The sequence below is a fragment of the Onychostruthus taczanowskii genome, unplaced genomic scaffold (assembly GCF_017590055.1).
Source record: "Onychostruthus taczanowskii isolate IOZ18803 unplaced genomic scaffold, ASM1759005v1 scaffold212, whole genome shotgun sequence".
NCBI lineage: Eukaryota > Metazoa > Chordata > Aves > Passeriformes > Passeridae > Onychostruthus > Onychostruthus taczanowskii.
The window spans coordinates 270621-283433 of NW_024499374.1; the positions used below are offsets into that span (position 1 = coordinate 270621).

At 42.8% G+C, this 12813-nt stretch overlaps 2 protein-coding genes across 2 annotated transcripts in view; one reads left to right on the top strand and one right to left on the bottom strand.

The window, feature by feature from the left end:
- Window positions 1-1867, top strand: part of PLPPR1 (phospholipid phosphatase related 1) — a 118190-nt gene extending 116323 nt beyond the window's left edge. Inside the window, exon 8 of the mRNA XM_041404551.1 lies at window positions 708-1867. Within this exon, the coding sequence (XP_041260485.1) occupies window positions 708-740 (33 nt within the window). The 3' untranslated portion in view covers window positions 741-1867. The remainder of the gene's footprint in view (window positions 1-707) is intronic.
- Window positions 1868-6046: 4179 nt separating this feature from the next.
- Window positions 6047-12813, bottom strand: part of LOC121335945 (fructose-bisphosphate aldolase B) — a 9812-nt gene continuing 3045 nt past the window's right edge. The window contains exons 2-9 of the mRNA XM_041404550.1: window positions 9482-9603; window positions 9004-9215; window positions 8429-8483; window positions 8121-8281; window positions 7801-7884; window positions 7133-7307; window positions 6795-6994; window positions 6047-6557 (exon numbers count right to left, since the gene is read on the bottom strand). Of these exons, the coding sequence (XP_041260484.1) occupies window positions 6462-6557; window positions 6795-6994; window positions 7133-7307; window positions 7801-7884; window positions 8121-8281; window positions 8429-8483; window positions 9004-9215; window positions 9482-9593 (1095 nt within the window). The 5' untranslated portion in view covers window positions 9594-9603 and the 3' untranslated portion in view covers window positions 6047-6461. The remainder of the gene's footprint in view (window positions 6558-6794; window positions 6995-7132; window positions 7308-7800; window positions 7885-8120; window positions 8282-8428; window positions 8484-9003; window positions 9216-9481; window positions 9604-12813) is intronic.

Here is a 12813-nt window from a genome sequence, read left to right on the forward strand (position 1 = left end):
CCAGTCCTTTCAAAACAGACAAGTAAATGGAAGATGCCAGAAATTTTAGGAACAAGGATAAACTGTAGTTCATGAGTTATCTGAAACACATTGGTATAATTTCTTTGGTCTTTAAATTGTACTTCCTTTATTAGATGGCCTGTCACACATGATGCGTAGCAAGATCAATAGTGACTTTTGTTAAACTCTTTGTGAAATAAACTGAAAAGAGGATTTTTTTTAAAAAAATGGGAACAATACCGTCTCTAATGTCTGGAAATACTTTGCTTAATTGAAGAGGTCAATTTTGATTAGGCAAAGATTTACTGGAAGTCTTTCTACTAAATCTACAGAACCGTGTGCATTAGATATTCTCTTGGTAGGTTTATAGTCCAGAAACTAAGTGCTACTTATATATATCCACATTGTGTTGTGTAGAGAGAAGGGCTGAGCAGGTGAAAATATTCATGAGCTATGAGAAACATTTTATCCCGTCAGCTGTTTATAGCTACTAGACTGTGAAATGCCGGTAGGGACTGAACTTTAACTGTTGATGTCCACCAGGAATCAACAAGACGATTTTCTTAAATTATAATTATTGACTATACATCTACAGTGCAGGTTTTATGAGCGAGGGTTTTTCCCACTGCTTTTGCACACTAGTAGGGTATGTCAGTGCCAGACTGCTGTATACAAGCATTCATGTGTTTGCCTTTTCTTCTTTGCAGAATCACTCTGCCTCTATGACTGAAGTAACCTGAGATGGGAGATCTGCAGCTGAAGCTATTTTTTACTACCCTCCAGTAAAATACTCCAAGACACACAGTTACTAAATGTCTAACTGTGATGACCAGTATTATGTTATGTCTAGTTAGAAGCTAATGTTTTGTACTTTTTTTGTATGAGGAAGTGATGTAGCTTGCCCTGATTTTTGTCAGCTTTAATATTATTATGCCAGACTTTAAAAGCAAAACAGAAAAAGAAAAAAAAATCCCTTTTCTTGTTTAAAGTGTGCACTGAGGAACTACATCTATGGAATTGTTGATGTTGTTATGTGATATTTGTACACAAATTTTTTTCTTCTCAGTTTTGAATTTATATATCTTGTGGGGGAAAAAAATCACTTTTACCTTTTCTTACCATAAGAAGTGCTGGGTCAGATTCTCATCTGAGTAAACTCAGCATGGATCAGAAGTAATTGCATATATTTAATTCATACTAAAATAACAGTGATCAGGAATCTAACCTGAATGATACTATCAATAAGAAACAAAAATCCATCTTTGATTCAGTGAGTTACTTAAGTGTTCCCTAGGAGTTAATGGACTTGTTACACCCAGTTCCCAGACTAGAAGCATGTCCTTAAGCACCTCACTGAATCAAAGCCTGATTGTTCTGGTGTGGGTGATTGTGCCAGTTATTGAAGAATAACTAAAACAACATCCTTGGTCTGCAGTACAGACAGACTGGACGTCAAAATTTATAGTAGTAGCTGATAGCATGTGAGCTGACTATATCATCTCCCTAGATCCTCATTCCTCCCCGAGGCCCAGCTAAAGCTCCCAGTGAAACCTGGCTTCAGGAATTGACTATGGGGATATACAGCCACCACTGCGGGGCTGAGGCTGCGCATTAAGTGTTTCATCATTTCATCATAGATTTGTGGGGTAACTAGTGACACTGGTGCAAAGGAAAAGTTGTACCACTCCTTCATCAGGGTGGCATTCCTTGGCTATCAAATTGGCACAGCCAAGAAGCCAAAATATATTTTTTTTCCTGAGCGGCTTTGACAAGCCAGGAAAAAAAAATAGAAAGGAAAGACAAGAAAAGACAGGGAGAAAGACAGAAAGAAAGAAAAAGACATAAAGACAGAAAGAAAAAGACAGAAAGACAAGAAAGACAAAGAAAGACAGAAAGAAAGACAGAAAGAAGGTGAGTTTGTAGTAGCAGTCTGCATTTTTTTTTGTAAATTCTGCCATACAGAATTTATATCAAAACTGCTATATTACAATTTAACAACTTTGTTTAAGCATTATAAAGACAACTAACTGTGGGTTGGCAATGGGAAGAACAACAAAAAAAAGCCCATTTACAATGGTTAGAACTAGGGCAAAGGCTTCATTAAATGATTTTTCACTGTTTCTAGGATTTTCCTGCATCTCATTCTTCTAGCATGGTGATAACTGCTGTGTGTCTCCTTTAAAGAATGGAGCCTCTGTACTTTTACTGGAATGTTTACCTCACATTTCCATGTTGGCTCTTCTTGGCTTTTTTTTTTAATTTTTCCAAAACAGAAGCAAAAAATAAAATTATTAAAAAAGCAAACACGTGAGCCAGTCTTTCATTTGCTTATGACACAAAAAAAACCTGGAATGTCTGTGTCTGTGTTCTTCCTTCTTCTGACTCTACTGATGTCTGCTTCTGGCTTACGAATATAAGGATCAGACTTGGGCCATGCTGTCGGTGGCCATGAGGAGCCTTTGCTAAGTGTTCTGGGTTCCTCACTGCAGCTGTAATCAAAATTCCAGAGGGAAAAATCTGTTCTGAGTCATTTTATCAAGAAATACCCTCCCAAGCTGGCTTTTTCACACTTTCTTCTGATCTTCACAAGCCACTGCTCTGGCTTAAAACAAAGAAAAATGCATGGGTAGGGCTTCTATTTATTTATTTATAATTCAATTCAACTGAAGTTGAATTGACAAACTTTTAAAAGTGACAAACTTTATCGGGGATAAAGTAATTGAGCATCTAGAAATCTTGCCCTCCCATGGTACAGCTGCTGTGTGCAAGACCTTGATGTCATTTCAGATTTCTGCTTCTTCAGCTTGTTACAAGTAGTTAAATGTTTTGCATCTCAAACACCCATGTGTGATCCTCTTCCCTTGTACTCTAGGCCCTGCAGCTTCCTGTGCTGATGGAAGCATGAGGTCTGCACCTCCAAGGGACTGGTATGTCTGAGATCAGGGAAACTGCAATTTGACTCAATTCAGACACAGCAAAACAGGAGGCAAGCTGCTGTCAAGCTCCTTTCTTGCCTGTCCCAATTCCCAGTCCAGTTTTTCACTGTTCTGATCACATCACATTACATGAGCTATCAAAGTTACATCCTGGGAGAGTCAAAGAAAAGGGAATGAGCACAAAGTGCAACTACAACTGAAGTATTGTCTCAGGTGGTGTTAAAGATGAAACAAGGAGGTGCAGGTGTCTCTGGTTTTGGTGGAAGGACATAATTTCATTAAAAAGTAACTTCCAATTCACTGCTCCCAAACAGCCTCTTGAAGCCAACAAGATGACAGAGTTAGAAATTTGTCACACTGTGGTTTCTCATAAGCTAACATAACAGGGGAGAGATTTGTGAACATTCAGCCTTCCATGATGATCAGTGAAACATCCCCAGCTCACCCCAGTTCACCCCGTAGTGGAACATGCAGGTGTACACTTACACTATTCTGTAATTCTTCAAGAGTCAAAAGGAGAAAAGAAAGCATTTCTTAAATTTCAGAGCTTTTGAGAAGAAAGCAGCACATGAGAAATTTGCTCAGTTGAGAAACTGAGCACTGTAACACACAAAAACAGCAGCGTCTGAGTGTGCTTCATACATCTGCACACTGAAAAAAAACAGAGGAGCAAGGGTTCAAGGCTTGGAGTGGTACAACCAGGACATTTCTGGGTTATTCCCAGAAAGATCACACAGACTCTCAACCTCACTGGAAACAACTTGTTTTACAGAAAACAGTCATAAAGTATTCAGACTGTTTATTTTTTTGTCCTCCTGGCTTCACTGCTTACCTCCTCTGATTAAAAGCAGACCTGCATGATCAGTTAGATGGGAAGAAAAACTAACACCCAAAGACTTAAAAAACTGGGCCCTTAACAGACATTGGAGAATTCAACAAGATGCCTCGACAGCAGATGTTTTTACAGGGCTGTTGGAGACTTCACCATTACTGAGTGATTTCAGTGAACCTTTATTACTGAAATTCACAGATCTCACCCCAACCAGAAGGCCGTGCTGCTGCCCTGCAGCACCAGCCAGGCACAGGGATGCTCTGTGGGGGGACTCACTGCTGCCAGATGATTTTCAGGTTCGGGGGCAGCTCTGCGGCCGCGAGTTCATCAATCTCCGTGCTGTCCTTCACGGGGCTGCGATAGAAACCCAGCACGTCCCCGGCGCGGCGCATGCGGTGCAGCTGCGAGTTAGGGACGGCGTGTCCCAGCTCTGCCGCCAGCCGGGCACATGGGAGGTCAGCTAGGAAGGAGGATGCACCACTGATGGTGGACACAAAGAATGCAGAATTTATGGGCACAAGGACATTTGGCAGAACCCCCAAGAAAAGGAACAAACTAATAAAGCAAATGCAGCGCCTGTGCTGAATCAGCTCTGGTGGGGTAAAGGGCCGCTCCAGCAGGGACAGATCATCAACTCATGGACAGCAATTTAAGAAACTACTGACTGAAAAGAAAGACTGAGCATGCATTCTAATTAGCATGAGAAGCAAGAGGCTCAATAACTGAGCAGACAGAACACTAATTCTTATGAAAACTAAGTAACTTGTAGTCAATGAATATTAATTCTTTTGCTTACTAATGTATATAAATAGGGGAACATTTTGGTAATCTTGGTGCTGATGGTGGCTTATAAAAAAGAGGGAGAGGGACTTTCTACACAGACAGTGACAGGATAAGGGGGGACAGTTTTAAACTAAAAAAGGGAAGAGTAGATATTTGGAATAATTTCTTTACTGTGAAGGCAGTGAGGCCTTAACACAAGTTGCCCAGAGAATCTGGGAATGCCCTATCCCTGGAAATGTTCACAGCGAGGTTTGGACAGGGTTCAGAACAACGTGCTCCAGTGGAAGCTGTCCCTGCCCATGGCAGAGAGGTTGGAACTGGATGGGTTGAAAAATATGATCTTTCAGGTCATTTTTAATGCAAATGATTGTGAGATTTCTCTTCAGTCAGAGTATCAGTAGGATGCTGCTCATCAGGAGCAGAGGTTTCTGTGAAGTGAGGTATGTGGAGATCCAGAGGACTACAGCTGAAGCAGGAAAGAGGTGTTATTCCTGACACTAGCATCAACCTCTGGAGTGTTTTTTGGCAAATCACTGACCCTTTGTTCATTGTCAGGAGAGACTTAACACAAGCTTTAATTATACAGTGACTGGATCCACTGAAGGATTTTGACTGTTTATTTACCGCCTGTGTGACACACTGGTTGCTAACTCAGAGGCCCTGAGGAGGTGGTTACAGGACAGTGATTTTGCCTGTTTTCCCTGTATTTGTTGGCAGGAGCAGCGAGTGCCAGTGGCCAGGAGGAGCACCCAGCAGAGAGAGTGACCCTGAACAAGACATGGAGTCCTCTGGGTCGCCTGACCCTGGCTGTTTAGGGGGCTGCTCCAAGGCCTCATGAGTTGATTGGTGCAGCACGTAGCCAAGCAAATACTCCTACATAACCTTAGGCCTGCTGTTTTTGCCATTTATGCCTTTTTTTCATGACCATCTGACTGTGCTTTTGCTAATAAAGCTTACACCTTTAACAGGGGCACAGCAATGTGCCAAAGGTCAAACTGTGTGTCTGCAACATCAGCCTCATTACTCAAGCTACACTACAGGTAGGCCAAGATGCCTTCATGCATGCTCTGTGTTAATTATTGTGGAAAACACCAGTGTAGAGGTGATTTGTAAGGACAGACTTTGCACAGCCCTGACTCAATGTGTGCAACCCTAACACAGTGTTTAGCAGCCTCATCTCACCAGCAATGGTTCTCCAGAGACATGAGATGCTTCTGAGTTGAAGGTAGTGTTGTTTGTCTGCAGCCTGATTCCACAGCACTGCTTGCTGTGTTTATCTCCCAAGTGTTTTACTGTCTGCCAGACTTCTGTTGGCAGGATTAACCTCTCCAGCTGTGCCACTATTGAGTTATTTCCCTTTGATATCCTCAGAGGTTCCCAAGGTCACCAGCTTCAACACTTTGTGACTCAGTCTCTGCAAGGACCACAAACACCCACCGATGTGTGAAAGATATTGTAAAGTTTACACAAAACAAAAATAATTGTGAGGTAGAGATTAGTTTTCAATTACTGTTTTATTGACATGATTGAATACACAGTCAGGTTTTATAATTCAGGATTGTGGCTGCTAAATGTGGTAACGGGCAAGGGTAGCTATTTGAATTGCTAGAGAACTACTGAATCTGCCTGCTGTTCCAGGGGCTAAGTTTCAAACTGAGGGAGGGTAGGTTCATGATTCATTGGCAGCTGTTGTTTGTTGTTTGGAAAAAATTCCCTTTTCTTGGAATGTGCAAATGAAGAAAGAATATCCCCTTGGTAAATTGTGGGAGTGAAGGGTGGAGAGGAAGCTAAGCCATTCTATCTCCAGTTTGGTGTAGGGTAAGGGAAATTAGATTTCTATGTTTTTCTTTAATTTCTGAACATCTTCCACTGTGTGAGAAGGGACAGGAGGAAGGAAGGTTCCTGTTGTTTCAGTAGGTGTAGCTGGCAGTGAACAGTGACTGCATGGCAGCTGCGTCATTCTTCCCAGACTGGACATACTGCCCCCTGCAAGCCAAACTGTTAATCTGAAAAAGAAGAGGAAAAAAAAAAAAAAAGAGGGGGAAACAGTCAGCATGGAGTAAGCAAGGCAGATGTGTAAAGAACAACCAGCAGGAGTAACCAAGCGAGGCAGAAATAACAGAGTAGTGCCCCTGGCGAATGAAGTGCCAGGAGGGGTGGGATCAAGAGCAGCCTTAGGAAGGTGACAACATGTGTCCCTTCATGGTGACAGCTCTTCTCTCTGCTTGGGGGAAGCCTCCTACCTGCGCCCGCTTGCGGAAGGCCTCCTGAGCAGCCTTCTTGTTCTCACTTTTGCCCAACCATGCAGCCAGGGCAGAGGCTTGCAGGGCTCTCCCATAGGAAAAGGTCAGTTTCCAAGGCTTAGGCAGAGGGCACTGATTCATGGCATTCAGGTTGAGAGAAGCCTCCTCTTCACTCTGACCTCCAGACAGGAAGCAGATTCCTACAAGAAAGAGGTTTTGAGGCTTAGAAATAGTGTTCCAGCCACCTCAATCCCCAATCTTTACTTGCCAGAGGAGCAGGTATGTCAGAGGTAGGAGAGAGAGTCGGAATGAAGAGATAGGAATGGATCAGGAATCACCAGGAACAGCAGCAGGAACGGTGCGGAGGAGAGTAGTGACAGTTGCTATGGCTACATCCTGAGGGGTGTACTTCTTGGAGCAGGAATGCCCAGCCGTCACCATGTTGGGTTTCAGCAGTGTCCCCTCCAGGTACACATGATGATCATTCAAAGCCTTGTAGACAGCAGCCAGAACCTGAAAACAGGAGGATTGAATACAGATCTCTGCTCAGATATTCACCTCAGGCTGCTGTGGAAAGACAGCTTATTCTTTGCAAGAATAAGCATTTCTTGTACTGTAGCAAGATCAAATTGAATTTTGCTTTCTCATGACATTTATTTCTGGGGTTGCAGTTGTGGAAGTCCCACTGCTTTTGAGATGACCAGGATACAACTCTTCATATTTAAGGGATTTGTCCTTGCTGAAACTGAGGTAATTTGGTTTGGTCCTGATACACCTTTTTGAGACTGAGAATGCTTATATTGTCATTGAAGTGAAAATCCAAAAGCATCGAAAATACTCTTGGATTTCCTATTTGTTTGTTATGTGCCTAGGAGCAGCTCATTTTTGTGATATAATTATGAAGGACATTTTTGGTCAAATCTCTTTGAGATCTGTGAGCACAAACTGCACAAAGCTTAGCTGCAGGTTTGTGAGGGAGAGCACAGACAGAGGAATTTCTTCTTACCTTTTCTGTGACATACTGACAGCGCTGGAGATCATGGTCTCCATCAGGCAGGATTTCTGGCTCCACGATGGGTACCAAGCCATGCTAGGAAAAGAGAGACAGGGGATTCTTTAGGGCTAAGGAAGTAAAACTGTTCTTCATGTTTGTCCTGAAGACAAACATGAAGAACAGTTTTATTCCTTCCTGCTGTTCTGCCCTTCCTCCTTGTCTTTCCCAAAACCCTCACAGTGATTCTCCTTTCAAGCTACCTAGTGTATTATCACAGGGAACATGGAGAAGGGGCAGCAGCATCTCAGGAAAGGTTTCTGGAGGGGAGGTACCTGCTGGCAGATACTGGCATAGCGTGCCAATGTGTTGGCATTCTCCTGGATGGCAAGCTGAGAGGGTGTTGTGCTGGTGATCTTCAGCACTGCACGCCACTTTCCAAAGTCAGCACCATCTTTCTTGTACTGGGCACAGCGTTCAGCCAGCCCATCCAGCCCTGCAGAGGGAGAACAATGCTTCACTGAGAGCTGCTCTTCAGCATGAACCTCTAGACTGTGACTCTAGCCAAGGCTGCGTCTCAGGTGAGTCACCCTATGGCTTTGCTGCCTGGGCCATATCCTAGGCTCCTTACATCTCTCCTTACCTTGGATGGTGGTTTCTCCATTTGTTCCTGCTAGAGGTGCTGTGCCTTTATCCAGCTGTGGAGGTCAGAAAAACAGGAAGGGTTACAGAAAGATGGGAATTGATCTAATTCTTACCCATGTCTAGTCTGCCTTTGAAGATGGACTCTTACTAATGTGTGGACCTTAACATGCTCGGGGTGCAAGGGAAGGAAATGCTGGAGCAAAGGGGAAGAAAAAGTAATGAACTGGATAACAGGAGCATCAGTGTGTATATAGATGCCTGTAGGGAATTGTTCAAGAACTCTGTCAGATGAATTACGCTTAGGTCACTGCACGGAGAGACTTATTTGCAGTGAATGGGGAGTCGATGGGAGTTGGTGTGTGGAAAGTTGCATCAAAATGTGCCATTAGTTAGTTGCACAAAAGCAACACAGAGGATTTTAAAACCAAGGACAAAAAAGGCGGGGGGGGGGGGGGGGGGGGGGGGGGCGGGGGCGAGGAGGCAGTGTTATTTAGGAGACAGTGCAGCCCCAAATATAATTTTCTCTGGAAATGAGATTTGAATTATGGTGCCAGCCTGGCATCAGATGCTCACCTTAATTCCCACCACAATGCCTTTTTCCTTGATGATTGCTGGGAATGGCTTTCCATTGCTGTCTTTCTGATAGAGGGTCTCATGGAAAAGGATCACTCCCCCAATGCTCTGGTTGATGGAAGTGTCTGAAGAGAAGAGGACCTCTCTAAAAGCTCGGCGGTTCTCCTCCGTGTTCTCCACATTGATCCGCTGCAGCCTGTTCCCCATGGTACCTAGTGAAGTGGACAAAGAGGTTCTAGGCTTGGCTGGCCTCCTGGTCCCAAGTAGTAATGAACTGGGTCTTCAGTTCAGAGCTTCCCTTCTCAACCCATAGTTTGTAAGCTTTTGTTGTTATAGCTGCAGCCCTGCCTGGCTGAATTGTTCTGCTCAGACAACAGTTTCAGTGTTTTTCACCTACTCCACTGATTTCAAATATAAAGCAAAACTAAAAGGAAAAAACATCTTGCATACTGCTAACTGATTGATGTCCAGAACTTACCCACTGATTCATCTGCAGCTAGGATCCCCTTTCCTGAAGCCACAATCCGCTGAGCAATGTCTGCAAGAGCTTTCTTCTGCTCTGGAGATAGGGCTGGGAACTGGTGGGTCATGTTGACTTATCTGTGGGAGAGAATTCCTGTTACAAGTAATTACAAGTAATTCTGTGGGAGACTGTGAACCAGTGACACCACTCGGGTGTTTCCTCTGCAGGGCTCTTGGTGCTTGTGTGGTCCATGTTATCATAGGAAATATGACCAGAAATCCATTTGAGTTCTTCTAGGCTTAGTGTGTCTGGAAAAACTAGAAAGAAATGCAGGAGACAGATCCTACCACATCCTTCTTGAACCAAAGTGGTAAAGACTCTGCATTTTACCTGGATTTGCTCAGAAAATAAAGGAAGGTCAGTCTGTCATAAAAACACATATCAAGTAACAAGTAAGCAAATTGCTGACTCCGCCTACTTTTTGGTTCCTGTCAGTAGAATGCCTGTTATTCCATTGCTTACCTTTACACATTTCCTGACACTGATCCTCTTCTATTTCCTGTCTCTGTTGGCAGTATTTGCTGCTGTGTCTGGTTGATGTTCCATCCCTAACCTTTTGCCTGGGTTTGTAATTCTTCTCCCTATGGTTGCTTTCATAACTGTAGTGCATTCCTTCCTCTGCAGAAGATTTGGGGCCTTAGAAGAATTCACCCCTCAGTCCCATCTTTTTAGCTGTGGTAGAGGGTTACCAGCTGCAGCTACCCAGCACCTGAAATCTGGGTTCTGTCTTGATATGACAGAATTCTTGGTCTTCAAGTTTTGGTTATATGGAATTAAATTACAGTTTCTCTGATAATCTGAATAGTCGAAGTTACTTTTCTGAGTATAGGCCTGTAAGTGTGAAACACAAAAGCTCTTTTCCTTCAGTTTGTGATATGCGATAGCTAAGCAACACCCTCTGTTTTTATTAATGGGTGGTAAATCCAGAAGGTACTTGATTAAAAACAACATGAAAGATCTCAGATATCATGTTTTCCTTCAAAAGGGCAGGCCTCTGAACAGTGTTTGCATTTTCTATTCCCAAACTCTGCCTGAGAGAGGAACGAAAACATGCCATTTCCCATTCCATCAGAGATGGCCAGAAAATATTTCTCCCTTTATAAGCATGTAGGCAGCCACATCCAGCTTCTTATTTCCCTGCACACAGATGCTGTGATGCCAGGGAATTCTTGTCTTATCCTTCCTGCTGAAGGCCATAATGGGGAGAAACAATGAAGAGTGTGTCTGCTAGTCATGACAGGATACAGAGTTCTGAACTGCATGTCAAATGGTGCAAAAATTTTCTGGCAATGATGCCATCAGAGAATGGTAACAGCTGTAAATTCATGTCCCTGATTTATAGCTGAAGGTACTTTGGTAATGATAATGTTATCCTGGAAGATTCAAATGGCATTGTCTGCCTGTACAGACCAGTCAGATGCAGGTCTGCTTTACCTCTTTGCAAGCTGAGCCTGGAAATTTTCACATGCAGCTTACCACAGAGTGAGTAATTTTAAGTTTAGAGGGAAGATGAAGGAGTGCAGGATGAAGACTTAGTTAAATTAGAGAGAGTTCCTTGCTTTTCAAAGGGCTGAAATGCCTTCTTGCTGTGGTCCTGGTGAAACAGGCTTACCTGAACCCCTCTATCTGTCTGTCAGCCTATGGCCAGAACTCTGGGAACCATCCTTCTACTGTGGTGATCACAGCTCCATCACTTCCAGCTCTTGACCTTTTCAACTCACTTAGAAGAATTTGAAAATCTATAGTTTATACTGCATGTCTACTTCAGTTCACCTACAACTCTCCTTATCCCTCACCTGCTTTCTGTGTTGGATATGTCTTAAAAAGAGGAAACTGGTTTGCTATTGTGATTATTTTAATAATACCTTGGTGATGAGCACCTCAGTTAAAACCACACTACTCTTAAATAAGTCATTATGCAAAATGATAAGGAGTCGCTCTAGTAGTTTAGAGCCTCTGTGGAGAAGACTGGAAAATTGTGCTCTGGTAAAAATATGATCCTGTCCAAGGTCAGGGCTAATGAATTGCTAAATCAGGGGTGGGATTTTAGAGTTGCAGTTTGGAGCTGTGTTACAGCACCAGGAGGTGTATCCAGGTAACCTGGAATTCTGCTGGCTGGACTGCAAGATTACCTGTTACTCCAGTCATATTATGATGGGTACACTTTCTTTCCAGCAATGCAATAAACAAAGAGACTAATGTCTGCTCTATCTTACTTATTCCCAGTGTTTGCCTAAAGATAACAAGGAGACACTTATCACTCAAAACCAGCCTGCAAGGCAAATTTTCAAAATATGTAAATATGAGTTTTCAGTGAATAATGCTGTTCCAAGTGAAAACTCTGACAGACTGAAACAAGAAAGTGTAGTTTCAGAGTGATTAATTGGAAGACAGCAAATTAGTTCCAGTTTCTATGCAAGTATATTGCTGAGTGTGAAGGAGCAGGTGTAGATTTGCCCAAAGTCTCCCCAAAATTATCTTTAAGGCCATGGTGAGTGGTTCCCAGCTACTCTGCTGAGCTACAGGGATGAATAAAAGCCTAGTGTTTCTAGCTGAAATGGTGAAGAAATGAGGGTAAAAGAACACTTGTAAACCTTATAATAGCTCAAAGGTGCAGAATGTTCTAGTACCCTTGATTTAGGATTTTATTTTTCTGTGATTCTTCTATGAGAACAATAATTTCTGAGGATCTTCATGTCTGCATTCAGAAAGAGTGTCTCTGCTGCAAGGTCCTGCTCTGATCAGGGGAAAAGGCAGAAGAGGAGTGGAGAAGCCTTACACTTCAGTAACATTTCATGAAGCCACCTTGTAAAGAGTAAGCTCCCAGCACATCCATAAAAGCATTAATTTTACCATCGTCATATCCCCTCAGATATGTCACCTCACAAGTCCTGAGAAAAAGCAGTTGTGCCCAGGCTGCCAGGGCTGCAAAGCTCATTTCAGTCTTCCAAAAACAAAGCCTATTTGTCTTAATCTGATTTATCTGTTTAAATAGACAACTTTCTGAGGAAGAAAACAGTTCTAATGAATTGTGATCTCAATAACAGTAACTGGGACTTGTCTGACCACTAAGGTGTTTCAAGAAGATTTATTTTTATTTACCGATTTTATACTGTGGGCTTTTAGCTCAAGTAATTTCACATTGATTTTACATTGTATGAATGCAATGTATTCTCTTTGTACTATCTGCTTACTTTTTTTTTTTTAGTAGAACTAGAAAAGAACCTCAAAAGAATAAAACTTGGCAAACCACCACCCCACCCCAACCCGCCCCCCCTTGCTGCTGT